The 13,851-nt window shown below is 38.6% G+C and overlaps 1 protein-coding gene across 4 annotated transcripts in view; it reads right to left on the bottom strand.

Moving 5' to 3' along the window:
- Positions 1–13,851, bottom strand: part of LOC149186511 (Major facilitator superfamily protein) — a 227,059-nt gene that overhangs the window by 119,697 nt on the left and 93,511 nt on the right. For 3 of the 4 annotated variants that reach the window (XM_089411018.1, XM_089411020.1, XM_089411017.1), the window contains 2 exons: positions 1,308–1,420; positions 1,015–1,138 (listed from right to left, as the gene is read on the bottom strand). In XM_089411018.1, coding sequence (XP_089267144.1) covers positions 1,015–1,138; positions 1,308–1,420 — 237 coding nt within the window. Of the gene's footprint in view, positions 1–1,014; positions 1,139–1,307; positions 1,421–13,851 lie in introns of those variants that run through there. The other variant, XM_089411019.1, reaches the window with a different exon arrangement.

The raw sequence follows: 13,851 nt of genomic DNA, 5'->3' as shown, positions 1-13,851 counted from the left end.
ATTAAAAGAGACCCTTCTTGGACTTTTGAATCATGTAAAAAGATTTATTATTGACTCAAATAAGGTATTTGTCACCTCCACACCAAGTCGGCCTCAAACAGGGTAATTTGACCTCATCTAAAGCCTATATACTGGAGCAGTTTGATTCATTTGAACGACACTCACTCACATAAGTTTGGTTCACAAGAAAAATCAGCTAAAAGTGAGAAGTTGCTAAAGAAGGAGGAGATTTTCTAGAAGAAGGAAGATCGAAGTTTCTGCGTTTGTCTCTCTCTCACCCGTGTGGATTTACTGGGCTGTTTGCTGGAAGGACGAAGATTCTGCTGGGTCGAAGTTTTGTTGGGCTAACTGCTAGGTCAAAGTTGTTGCTGCTAGGTCGAAGTTGTTGCTAGAAGGGTTATCATCTACAGAAGAAAGAAAAGGCTGACTTGGAGTGAAGGAGATCTATTTCTAGGTCAAGAAGTCTTAGATTATCTCATGAAATTATTAAGGAAGAGTTGTTGACTGGGTTTTCCCCTAGATAGGGGTTTTTCCCTGGCTGTCCGCCTACATCTGGTGTCTGTGATCTTTGTGCTATTGTTTTGGTAATTGCTTGATGAACTAAAGATAAAAGAGGAACATAAGAAAACATAAGAATATCACAAGTAATTATCAATATAAAGAAAATCTTTCTGCCTTTCTGATTTTCTAACATGATGAAATAAGGACACTTCCAAAGAGGATCAGGAGGCTTAAAGTTATACTTATCCCATGACTCCTCCTCGGTAAAAGAGAAGAACAACTTGGGGGCGGGTTGATGAAATTAGGATTCTTCCAAAGAGGCCAAGGAGATTCAAAGTTATACTTAATCCATGACTCTTCCCTCAGTAAAATAAATGGACAACCAAAAAAATTATTGACTTTAAACAATCATGAAATGTAGAATGAAAATTACATTTCTGGCATTCACATTTTATAATAATGCTGGCTTTCAGAAAACACAAATTACATATTCAAAAAAGTAAAATGGCTTACCGTATCATGAGGAAAAAATAGCCCAAGCAAAGCATTTATTTGTGTGTTAAAAACTCCATTCCCTAAACCCCAAAACGCTGCCATGCCTAGTAGATTGATTAAGTCTATTGCTCCACTCCCAAAGCTGTTTAATTAAAGAAAAAACCAAGCATAATCTAAGATACTGAACGGATAGATTCCATGCAACTAAGAAGCCATCAATGCAAGCACAAGTGGCACTTTAAAGCATAGAAACATCTAGTACCATTCTAAATATGGCGTTGAATATCAAATATTCAGGATGCCAAAATTACCTATGATTCAACCACAGTCGGAAAAGCACAGTTGCCTGAAAAATGATACCACCAGACATAACGATTGTGATGGAGAGCAAACCAGTCGTTAAGCGCCCAGCCAATAATGAGAACTGCATGAATATCAGGTCCAAAGGTAAACATAACAATGAACAGTAATAATGGCCAGTATTGACCATAAACTTGTTTGAACAAAAGAGATTTTTACTTCTGTGAAAACAAAGAGAAGAGACAACTTAAAATCAGATTTTGACACATGATTTCACACATCAAAGGGGCATCAATTTTCACCTTCTAGATCATTTGAGTTATATTTGTTATATTAGCATGATTAATCAACATGATCATACTGAACAGCTCTAGAAGGTCAAAGGTGATGGACAGCTATTGATTATTTTTTGTATTTTCTACATAACGGCCTTTAAGCCTATGATAAAGTGTTCTAATTCTAAACTAGATGTAAAATTTATGGGTCATCGGAATGCTTCAGTAATGGTGCAGAGTAAATTCTAGGACAGGATTTTGTAGGCTGTAATAGCATCCAGCACGAAACCACACAACTTAAACTTGGCAATGACTCCCTAGCATAAAGGATCAACTTGGCAACTCAGCATTAACTTAACAGATATAAAATGCATCAAATATCAAAATTTTAACAAGATAAAAAAGTTCATTCCATGAAAATCCATCCAATTAGATTTTAGGATAGACATAAGCTCATATAAATATTGTCTGTCAAGTTGTGGTCTAGCAGCAACTTGGGATAGTTGTCACCACAATGACCCATTGTAAATCTTAGCGGGCATACTCCTACACTACATGGTGTATGGTAATTTGTGGCTTATAAATGGTGTTTATTGCTACTAATATAATGAATGGGCTAGGTACCAACACCATCTTTCTTGTAGTAAGTTGTCAGAGAAATATAATGATTTATTTCCAAGTTTTCATGCATTGGTTGTTTCCATTTTTTTAAAAGCTCAAATTAATAATAAATAGTCAAATGAAAATGTGCCCATTATTAAAAGTGGGGATAAACAAGAACATCAAATGCCTCAAAGGCTTCAAAATTTACAAAGAAAATATTAATAAACACCATGGATGATGAACCACAGCAAAATATTGTAATAGAATCACATAAAAGCAGCTCCAAAGATCATCAAGGGGAACCCACTGGGGCATCCATGGAGGTAGTGCAGCCCACCCCTCCCACCTAATATAATAGTTGATGGGGCATCCATGGAGGTAGTGCAGCCCACCCCTCCCACCTAATATAATAGTTGATTCGTCGCAGGGTGATTATGCCTGTCTCTTTGGCCTTGCCCCGCAACCCCCCCCCCCATGTAGTATGTGTGAATATGTGTAAACAAAATAAGAAAATAATAATAAAAGGTATAATAACAAATAGAAACCAATATCTAGAAGCACCTTGGAATAGCTTCTATCATTATAGAATCTCTTTCCCTATCCTTTCCTTTAATGGTGCTACAAACTTCGTGTGAAATTCTTTGTCTAGCCAATTGAGTTCCTTGTCTTTGAAAGCTACCTCCTCTATCTCAATTGTTGAGATTGCAATCCACCCAAAATTATGAGTTTGGAATAACAATGAGGCAATGTTGACCAAGAAATAACATTATGAATGTGTTGCCGCAAAATCTAGCAAGCCTTGGAGAGGGAAACCCTACAAAGCATAAGCTAGACCAAGAAGCAACAATGGGGTAGTGGCCCACTGTCACCACAGCCAAAACCCCCTACACTTTATGGATTTTCACCGATGGGAGGTGTCCCAATAGGATAGAGATCACTAGAAACTCTTCAAGAAAGACATAATTTGGGTTCAAGACTTCATTAGTGTAAATCTATAAATACAAAGAACGCAAGCATAATAGCAAGTATACGGTACATGCATATGATAGCTACATATGCATGTGTCGCATACACCGCACTAGTATTTTATACTAAATTGATTATAAGTGCTAAATACCATGACCCTTCTGGGAAAAGAAGTTCTACTGGTTCATCAATATCGAGTAATGTATGTTTAGATCAAGAGGACTCTATATATATATATATATATATATATTATATGCTCCAGAATATTGATAAAAATCATATTAAAGTTTAAGCATGAATATAAATAATTAACTAATATAAAGTTTTAAACTTTATAATAAAATAAATATAAATAGAACTTATAATAAAATAAATATAAATAGAACTTATATTAAAATAAATATAAATAGAACTTATATTAAAAACAAATATGACCATCACATTTAAATTAAAATAAAACCTAAACTTAAGATAAAAACACCTGTAAAGGTTGTGACTCACGTTCACAAAGGAGAGTTGTCACCATGATAGTAAACGGTGGAATCACTTGTGAACAGGGCGGTCACCGCCAAGGAGAGCTTCATATAGAGGTAGACAGAGCTTTTAGCGGGGGGAGAAATAAGGAGAAGACCGGGAGACAAACCAGGTGGAAGAACCAACCATTGGAAGAGCTTTGAGTGTTCTACGGTTCTGGGCACGGGGGACGGTTAGCTTCTGTTGAGAAGCTTACTAGATTGAGCAGCCAAGCCCTGCTCAGTCTGGCTAGGTGGAATTGGTCTCTCGATAACTGGAGAAGAGTAACCGCAGGCATAATCAACTACAACAGTTCAGGTAGGTACCTGCTTTAAATTCTTTACTATTTCTGTATTTCAGTTTTTCGGTTCTTACAGATGTTGCGAATGTATGTGATGGATCAACAATCACACTGGGAAAATTATTTACCCTTAGTCGAATTCGCATACAACAACAGTTACCACAATTCGATTGGAATGCCTCCATTTGAAGCTTTATACGGCAGACCTTGCAGAACACCGTTAAGTTGGGACAGGTTAGAAGATCGAGTGATAATAGGACCAGAATTAATCCATGAAATGGAAGCACAGGTAAGACAAATTAGACAACGATTAAAGGAAGCACAGGATAGACAAAAGAGTTATGCTGATGCTCACAGAACTGATAGGAGGTATGAAGTAGGGGATCAGGTTTTCATCCGCATCAAACCGAATAAAAGTACTATTCAATTCGGAAAAGGGACAAAGTTGTCACCCCGATTTATTGGACCATTTAAAGTCGTGGAAAGAGTTGGACCTGTTGCCTATCGTCTTGCCCTGCCACCTCACCTGCATAGAATTCATAATGTATTTCATGTTTCTGTATTAAGACATTATATAGCTGATCTATCTCATAACCTTCAATGGAAGGAATTGCAAGTATCGGACGAGGCAGTGGTATCGGTCAAACCATTACGTATACTGGAACGTAGGGTTCGACAGCTGAGGAACCGCCTGGTGGACCAAGTTAAGGTCCAATGGGACAAGTATAGTCCTGGATCAGCAACTTGGGAAAATACAGAGGACATATGTCAAAGATACCCTAATCTATATCAATTTTGAAGAACTTTAAACTATGTTTAGTATATATTTACTTCATTGCAATCAGAGACTCAGAAACATTTTGAATGATTATAGATAAACGTGAAATTTTGTGACATAATATATGTTTAACTTCTGCTGGTACATAGATACCAAAACGATATATGTTGTTGATTTTACTAAATTATAGTTGTCAAAGTAAAGTTTAAAGCAGTTAAATGATTTTACTTCTGATAGAAATTAAGATGTTATAAATCTATTTTATTTATACATGTCAATATGATCAATGGAATAGAAATCACATGCATGAAATTGGTAAAATATGTTATACTGTAGTGACATATGTGAATAATACATGAGCATTTTGATTATGTTGATGCACATTTTACGAATGCATGGATAAGTGTATGATTGCAAATAATAAACAGTTACCGGGATGACCACGTGATGACAGAACCTCAGAACAATTAAAGCTCAAAGTGATTCTACGATAGGGTATTAGTCCTAATTCTACTGGGAGGGGTGGAGGTGTTACCCACCATTTATCCTCTGAACCCTGGAGTCATGGGAGGACTGTGCGAATCATGCTCCCCTAAACGTGTGATGATGACTGCCAGATGCCTACTGGGAATCAGGTTGGTATAACCGATGTTGTCACCTTAGAGTTTATGAATGGTTAGGTCAATAAAACTGACGCCGTGGCATACTCCAGTAGAGAACAGATAGGATGGGAGCAAAAGAGATTAGGAAGGATAGGATGATTTTAGAATAGCTTGGGAACCTAGATAGGGCAAGACATGTCCATTAAAATCATAAACCTAAAACTCTAAGTTTATAGTCTCTTGATATTAAAATAAAAAATTTTAAAACCTAAGAAGGGGGTACTAATTACTATCATAAGTAATCAGATAAGATAAAAACTCTAACTTCAGGACGAAGTTTTCTGAAGGGGGAATGTATGTAACGACCCATCTATAAATACAAAGAACGCAAGCATAATAGCAAATATACGGTACATGCATATGATAGCTACATATGCATGTGTCGCATACACCGCACTAGTATTTTATACTAAATTGATTATAAGTGCTAAATACCATGACCCTTCTGGGAAAAGAAGTTCTACTCGTTCATCAATATCGCGTAATGTATGGTTAGATCAAAAGGACTCTATATATATATATATATATATATATATATATATATGATATGCTCCAGAATATTGATAAAAATCATATTAAAGGTTAAGCATGAATATAAATAATTAACTAATATAAAGTTTTAAACTTTATAATAAAATAAATATAAATAGAACTTATAATAAAATAAATATAAATAGAACTTATATTAAAATAAATATAAATAGAACTTATATTAAAAACAAATATGACCATCACATTTAAATTAAAATAAAACCTAAACTTAAGATAAAAACACCTGTAAAGGTTGTGACTCACGTTCACAAAGGAGAGCTGTCACCACGATAGTAAACAGTGGAATCGCTGGTGAACAGGGCGGTCACCACCAAGGAGAGCTTCATATAGAGGTAGACAGAGTTTTTAGCGGGGGGGAAGAAATCACGAGAAGACCAGGAGACAAACCAGGTGGAAAAACTAGCCATTGGAAGAGCTTTGAGTGTTCTGAGGTTCTGGGCACGGGGGACAGTTAGCTTCTATTGAGAATCTTACTGGATTGAGCAGCCAGGCCCTGCTCAGTCTGGCTGGATGGAATTGGTCTCTTAGTAATTGGAGCAAAGTAACCACAGGCATCATCAACTACAGCAGTTCAAGTAGGTACCTGCTTTAAATTCTTTATTGTTTCTGTATTTCAGTTTTTTGGTTCTTACAATAAGAAAGCAATTCGCTTCTATGATGAGACCTAGAAAAGAGGGCACAAGACCTAGGGTTTGATAAATTTGACGAGTGTTGGAGTATCCAAAGGCCAAGGCAAAGAGAAAAGGTTTCCAACAATGTGTACCAGTAGAGCCAAGGCTCATGAAACATTCAAGAAAACCCTTAAGTTGAAGCAAGGCAAACTAGGGTTTCCCTCTTAGGCAAAGTTCAAACAACTAGGGCAAGGAATTTTATGGGTGAAATTGAAGTGGATGCCCACCAAAAGGATAGATTTTGTGGCAAATACTATCCCCTTGATGTTTAAGCTCTCCAATCACCAAAAACTCTAGTTGCCTAGGGATTCGCACCAAGCCCTAGTTTCCTAGCTTGTCATTGAAACCTCTGAATTAGGAGAGAGAAAATATGGATAAAAATAGAGTGTGATCACCACCAATGTAGACTAGTCCCTTGTCCCTTGGGAAAATGGAATTTATGATGTGTAAGATATGTCAAAGATTCAATAAGGAGGCCAAAAATTTGATGCCCTACCACCAAAATCTTGAACAATTACCTATCTAATGGAAAATCAATTTTGCATGGGAGAGCTAATGAAATTTCACCACTAGGACCATCAATTCACATGTTCCATATGAGTAATGCATGCAATATTTCAACTAAATAACATTTAGTTGATCTTCAACAAATTAGGACACAAATTCAGCATCAATTATTCCATGCATTAGACATACAAAATAAATATTCAACAATATAGGCACTTACAAGATAACATGCAAAAAAATTCCATCATTGATTTCCAAAGAAATTGCTCCAAAGAAAACTCTTCAGCTCCAAATGTCAATTTCTATCAATAGATCCCATTTTCTCACAAGAAGAGAGGTCGAAAACAGTCCAAGAGGTCAAAATTCTCACTTGTGTGATCATGACAAGTGAATGTCTCTTCTATTTATATGAGGAATAGAGAGACCTAATTTAGCCTACAAGCCGCTCTAATCATAAAATAAAGTGCAAATGATAGCCTAGGTCACAAGCCAACCTAGCAGCTTTTGTGAAATAAAATTAATATCCACATTATTAAGCCGAAATGACGATGTCATGCTAGTGTAGGCTTCTTTAGGGCTGACGTTGAGGGCTTCAAGTGCCATGATGAGTGTAGAGGCCCTCTAAAATCATGGTCAAGGGGTTGGCCCCTAGATCTCTAGCAAAATCCTCTGTGGGCCCCAGTTTTGGGCTTGGGGCACAAAAATGGGTCTAACGAGTCTCCAAGTGGTGAATATGCTTGGCTCTGCTCCAACGTTAAGGGCATTGAATATGGTGCTAGCCCTCCCATGTCTCAAGGATGAGACAAACCTCCTCTAGGCCCTAGATCAACTACCTGACCCTGTATTACTGCTAAGACGGCTGGGGGCATGTTGGTCTAGGTGCATCATCCCATAAATGATATAGGGAAAAGTGCAAGAGCTTTATGGGAGTTGAAGGTGCCCATGGATACAAATGATGCTCTACAACCATCCAGAGTCCCGTGGCTCTTAATGTATCACTTGTGAGCATCAATATGTCCCTCTGGAGGACCTGGACCCCAGTTAAGTTATCTAGACCTATAGATGGAGCCTCCTACCAATTACACACAATATCCAGTGCTGCAATTTTCACAATTAGGTACATTAATCATTATTGCATATAAGTGAACCAAGCTTGAAAGAAATGGGCAAATTAACACTTCATATAAGGCTCCCCTTTCAAAAGTGGAGCCTTAGTCACGCAATGGTGTTATCTCCCTAAGTAGGAGTGGTTAATAGATGATCCTATTAGGTGTTCTCAACCCCTAAGGGGAAGTGACATGTCTTTGGTCCACCCTTTAATTGATAGGTTCCATGTGAATAATGATGGAACGGAGGGGAAAAGACTCATGGCCAAGTGCCATGGTCAAAGAGACCAGCTATGATGGTGTACCTCATCCTAGGTGTATAGATGTGAAGAGAGAGCAATCATGGATGCATGAGTTACCTCGGCCTTTATTTTTCCACCCCTCTAAATTCCTTTTACTTTTTCTTGATTCTTCTTTGTATTACTACTCATAGCCCCTTTGTATGATGTATAACAGTGGCTACCCACATAAGGATGGGGCAATTCATCACCCATCAAGGGTTGCGACATGCAAGGGTTCCTTGTCTTCTATGAGATAGGGCAACATTGGCCCAGAAACCCGATGATGGATATGAGTGAGGTAGAGTTTGTTGGTTGCTAAATTTGCATATTTTTTACCCGCCTTTTTACCCCTTTCCTGTACCCATTTCATACCATTGTTGGTCGATTTATATTCTAAACAGCACAGGTATGCCTCTTGTCATGTCTTTGTGAATTATTAATCAATGAAGCATAGTCATAGGGGATTATTGCCTAAGCAGCTTGCTAACTCGATTATTCTTGCAGATTTGGAGGAATGATGACCAAAACCGTGGTTCAATGAATGGTGACCATCAAGCTAGAAGCTCTATCCTTGGACATCAGCTACAACGGTGGATCAATCTCTCAACCAGCGCATTTTTATTTTGTTTCACCTTGGAAACCGCTATGTAATTGTAGGCAGACAACTGCCGTAATTCTAGGGGTTGTTAGTGTTTGATCAATTGTATAAGTAGAGTTATGGGGCTGTGAAAGCCAATCGTTAAGATCGCAAGAGAAATACGCTAACTCTGAGTCTGTAACAGCATACTTTTGTAATGTCCTTTTGATTAATGAAATTCTGATCTTCTGAGCATTTCGTGACTTCTTGATCTTGCCACAGCCCTGATCAGGGAGTTGGGCCCACTCTCCTGACCAGGTGTTGTTGGATTAGATGTGTGCATAGGTTTATTTATGTTGAGTTATTTATTGTTGTGAATGATTTATCAGTGTGTTGTTGTGAGTCTTAACTTGTTGTTACTCTTATTGTTGTTACAATTATTGCTTGTTGTTACACATTGTTAAGTTTATAATTGAATGTTCAATGTTGGGTTGACAAGAATAGAAAAGAAAATAGCATTACATTGTATTTACATTTATTAAGAGTATATCCAACCATCAAGAATTTGCCAATCAAGAATCTCCAAGACAAGAGAAAATAATCCAAACATCAAAATTTATTCCATGCTCCCAAATTCATCCTCCAAAAAGGATAGTGAAATTCTCAAGAGAAATACAAGTCCAATCCAAGTGATGATGCTAAAATGAATTCACATCACTTGTATTTATACACTTCTAATACGTTCGATTTAGCTAATTAGGCCTACATTAGCCCCTAAAATAAAATAATGTGCAAAATAACTAACTTTTGGAGACAAACCCACCAAACTAGCTCATAAACAAAAGAATAAGCCTCTCAAGAGGTTGAATGATCAATAATACATGTCGTTGGGCCTTCTAAGAGACCTGATGAAGTCCATAGGTGCCATAATGAGAAATAGGACTCCCAAAATTAGTGGACAAGGGGTTGGCCCCTTGTTCTCTAGATAATAAACATGTGGTGCTCCCAATGGGTGTGGTGGTACACAAGTAACCTCATGGGTCTCCAAGTAGAATGAAGATTCCTGTAGACCATCTGTAAGGGCTCATATGATAATGTAAGTGATGCCACATCAACATACAAGCCCTGGGTCATCTGCAAAGTGCATGATACAATTGTGGGGCCACCTAGGAATGGTGAACCGAGTGCATCTTCCTTGTCCAATAGATGAAACTCGAGCAATCTTTGAACATCTTTGGGGATTCATGGAATGTTGTCTATTGTTATCACTTGTGGAGGCCCATGGATCTCTACACACACCCTACATGTGCCAATGTAGCCTTCTGAAGGGTTAGGACCCCATATAGGGAGACCAAACCCAAAATAGAGACCATCTATAATCCTGCATAATATCCAACGCGTCCTCCTGCCTTCCAACACAAGAAGTCATTTAAAGAAATCGAGTTAAAGAGCCTGCAAACCATGGACAACAAGTGGGCACTTCGTAATGTCATGCCCTTCCATAGTGGGCTTTGGCATGTGCTAATGTCTCCAAGCTCTAAGGGGAGTTAACCAAGTGCCCTATTAGGTGGTTTCTACTTTTAAAGGGGATGATATGTCCAAGATACATCTTTCAAATGGTTGTGGCATGTGATAAAGTGATGGTACGGAGTAGGATATGAAGGGGGCAATCCTGGATCACATGCCAAGGTACAAGGGTGGCTAATAAAGGGGAAGCCCACACTTGGGTATATAATGTATAGGAGGGAGCAATCATGGTACATGAGTCACCCCAGCCTTGACTTTTCTGCTCTTCTTCATTTGCCTTTTTCCTTTTATGATTTTTCTTTCGTTAATTGCTCGTAGCTCGAGCAAGAGCATGATATGTAAGGTATAGCAGTGGATACCCCCTTTAAGATGGGGCGGTTCATTGCGCACCAGGGTTGGGACAATCATGGGTTCCTGAATGATAAAATAGGCTCATCTAGGGCCTATAAGAATCAGGGTGATGCCCATGAGAATGGAGTAGAGCTCATGCATTGGCTTTTTGCCCATGTGCTAAATGTGTTTGTCCCGGCCATCTTTTGTAATTTGTGGTACATTTTCCTATTGAATGTGGCCAATTATGTTTTTACTTTTCTTTTCAGTTGCATCAACCTTCGGGGCATCGTTCCAGGCCCAACCCAAGATGTGGGAAAGGGGAAGGGAAAGGCTAACCCTATGTGGACACAGGTGGGAGGAATGATGAATGGGTTTCTAATGAGCAGAAGGGGAGTGATATATGTGGATGAGGGAGCAGGACCACGCAACCAAAATCAGGGTTTCCCATGAAGTACCATCCCCAAAGCCCAAAGGTCAGTAAAAGAGATCCCACAGGACTAGGGTCTAAGGTAACATCCAAAAGAGGTCTAGGGGACAAGAGCACAGTCCTAGCTCACTCTTTCCGCCGAATCCCTCCATGAATCCATGCCCAAAAGTTTCCATGATAAGTAAACTACAATACTCAATTACCAAATGACGAGGCATACCTTTAGGTTTAAGAGGCCCACCTTCAAACATATGATCATGAGAGAATGGTGAGGGACCACATGGCTGGCTCAGGTGGCGGAGAAGTGGCACAACGAGCCAGTTGGTGGCTGCAAGGGGCTGCTAGTTGTCGGCTGAGGACCATCTTCTAGAAAGAAAAAATCTAGGGATATCACCCACAAAATGGTGGCTAAAAAGCTCACTGTAGAGCGCATGATCCATGTACTTGAACGAGGAGTTCATGAGAACTCCAACAATCTCCTAAAATTGCAGACTTGTAACCTGCACACTATAATACAACTATTTGGGAGCATGTGCATTGGGCATAGGGTATTGCCCATGTTTCCCATAAAAGAAACAATTCATACATAAAAATGCAAATCTAACCTATATGCAATCTATTCTAGCATGAGAACATGAGATGATCATATTAGCTATGCAAAAAGGAATATGCAATGCACCTACACTACCATGCATGCTAACATAGTATGCAAGAGCTAAGTATAATCATATAACCTAAGTCACCTGACACGGGGATTCGGGACACGTAGGATTCGAGATTCGTGGTGTCGGATTCGGACACGCTGACCCGGAATAGGAATAGGACACGTTATATATTATTTTATTAAATATATATATATTTAAAAAATATACATATATATTAAAAATTAGATATTATCATATTTCTTACACAAATTTTAATTAATGATACAAATTTATTGATTTCAAACATAGATCTTCATCTATAGCTATTAGCATGCATAGTACATACAAAATTCAAATAAATGTCAGTGGTACTGGTCACATAAATGATAAATCTATTAAAAATTTAAATCATGATTCATAATTCATAACTGAAAGACAACTTACAACTACAAGATAGTAAGATAAACACACTGACAACTGTAGTTTTCTCATTAAGTCATCAAATCAAAATGTGTTAACAGTTACATAGGTAGTGTTGGTGCAATGCCAATGGAAAATAGAAATAGAAAATATAAAACAACTACAGGTATACAAGCCTCAAGGCATCAATCAACATCAGAATCAGCATCACTGTCCCCATCATCATGGTCCCCACTGCTCTCCTCTACATCCTCCTACTTCGCTGTATCCATAGTCGCCTCTGCATCTGCTGGTATGGAGGTTGACCCCTCTAAGTCATCAAATCTAACAGACTCTAGCACTGGATCATTGAGATCCATGTTGGCCAATGCCAACTCAACAGTGGTGTCCAGACCCATATCATCAGGAATAGTGTTACTTGGGAGCGAGAGCGAAAGCGGGGAGTGGGAGCGAAAATGGGAGCGGGAGCGACATATTTAGAAGCTCTTGGTTTGGTGCTCTTGATTAAATACGAGTTCCATACCCTAATACATGACAAAATTCAATGGAAACATTGCAATCCCCCAATCCTAAAATCCTGAAAAACTGATAAGTCTGCTGGATTTTGAATGAAATCTAAAATTATACTTTCTCCATATGAAATCCAATGAGGCCGGAACCACTCTCAAACATCCTAAGTCATTTCATGGTAATGTTAAAAATTTAAGTAAAAGGATGAAAATGAAGATTAAGGAGTCAATACTAGGGCCTAGACTTGATCATGAAGCTGCCAAAATGCTTTACTCCTTGCTCCAACAGCACAAATCACTTGCCAAATGACAATTTTAATGAGCAAACACGCCCTTTTCATTCCCGCGCTGAGCTTAGCGAGTCCTATAAACCGGACACGTGTCCTAAAATCACGACACGCTTTTGAAAATCGCGACACGCCCTCGGACACGACGTGTCCTGTGATTTGGACACGAATCCGGACCGAATCGTGTCGGATTCGCCGGATTCGGGATTCACATGGGGTTTACGACGAATCCGGTGACTTAGCATATAACCAATGTAACCAGTGTATTAACAAATCAATATAATACCTATAATTAGTTATGAGATGGGACAAGAAAGCATCACAATCAACCATGCAAGATCTATATACAAGGTCACAAGGGTGAGAGGTGGGAAAATAGGATGACCCTACTTTATGAAAAGGAGTCATGGGTGCAAGGGAAAAATGGGGAATCATGTCCACACCATTGGATCATTCCCTCAAGTTTGAATAAGATAAGTGAACAATTAAACTCAAGCACTCATTCTCAAAAGCCTCCTTAGTGATGCAACACTTCTTGGTGTCCTTAGGGACACACCTGGAGGGGTATAGCGAAGGAGACGGTTGGCATGGAGGATCACAATGACTAGCTTGTTCA

The sequence above is a fragment of the Pinus tabuliformis genome, chromosome 3_1, assembly GCF_031772625.1.
Source record: "Pinus tabuliformis cultivar Carrire ecotype Pingquan chromosome 3_1, CPIR1, whole genome shotgun sequence".
NCBI classification, from domain to species: domain Eukaryota; kingdom Viridiplantae; phylum Streptophyta; class Pinopsida; order Pinales; family Pinaceae; genus Pinus; species Pinus tabuliformis.
Note: the sequence above shows the minus strand (reverse complement) of the source record. Positions and strands in the feature narration are given on the sequence as shown.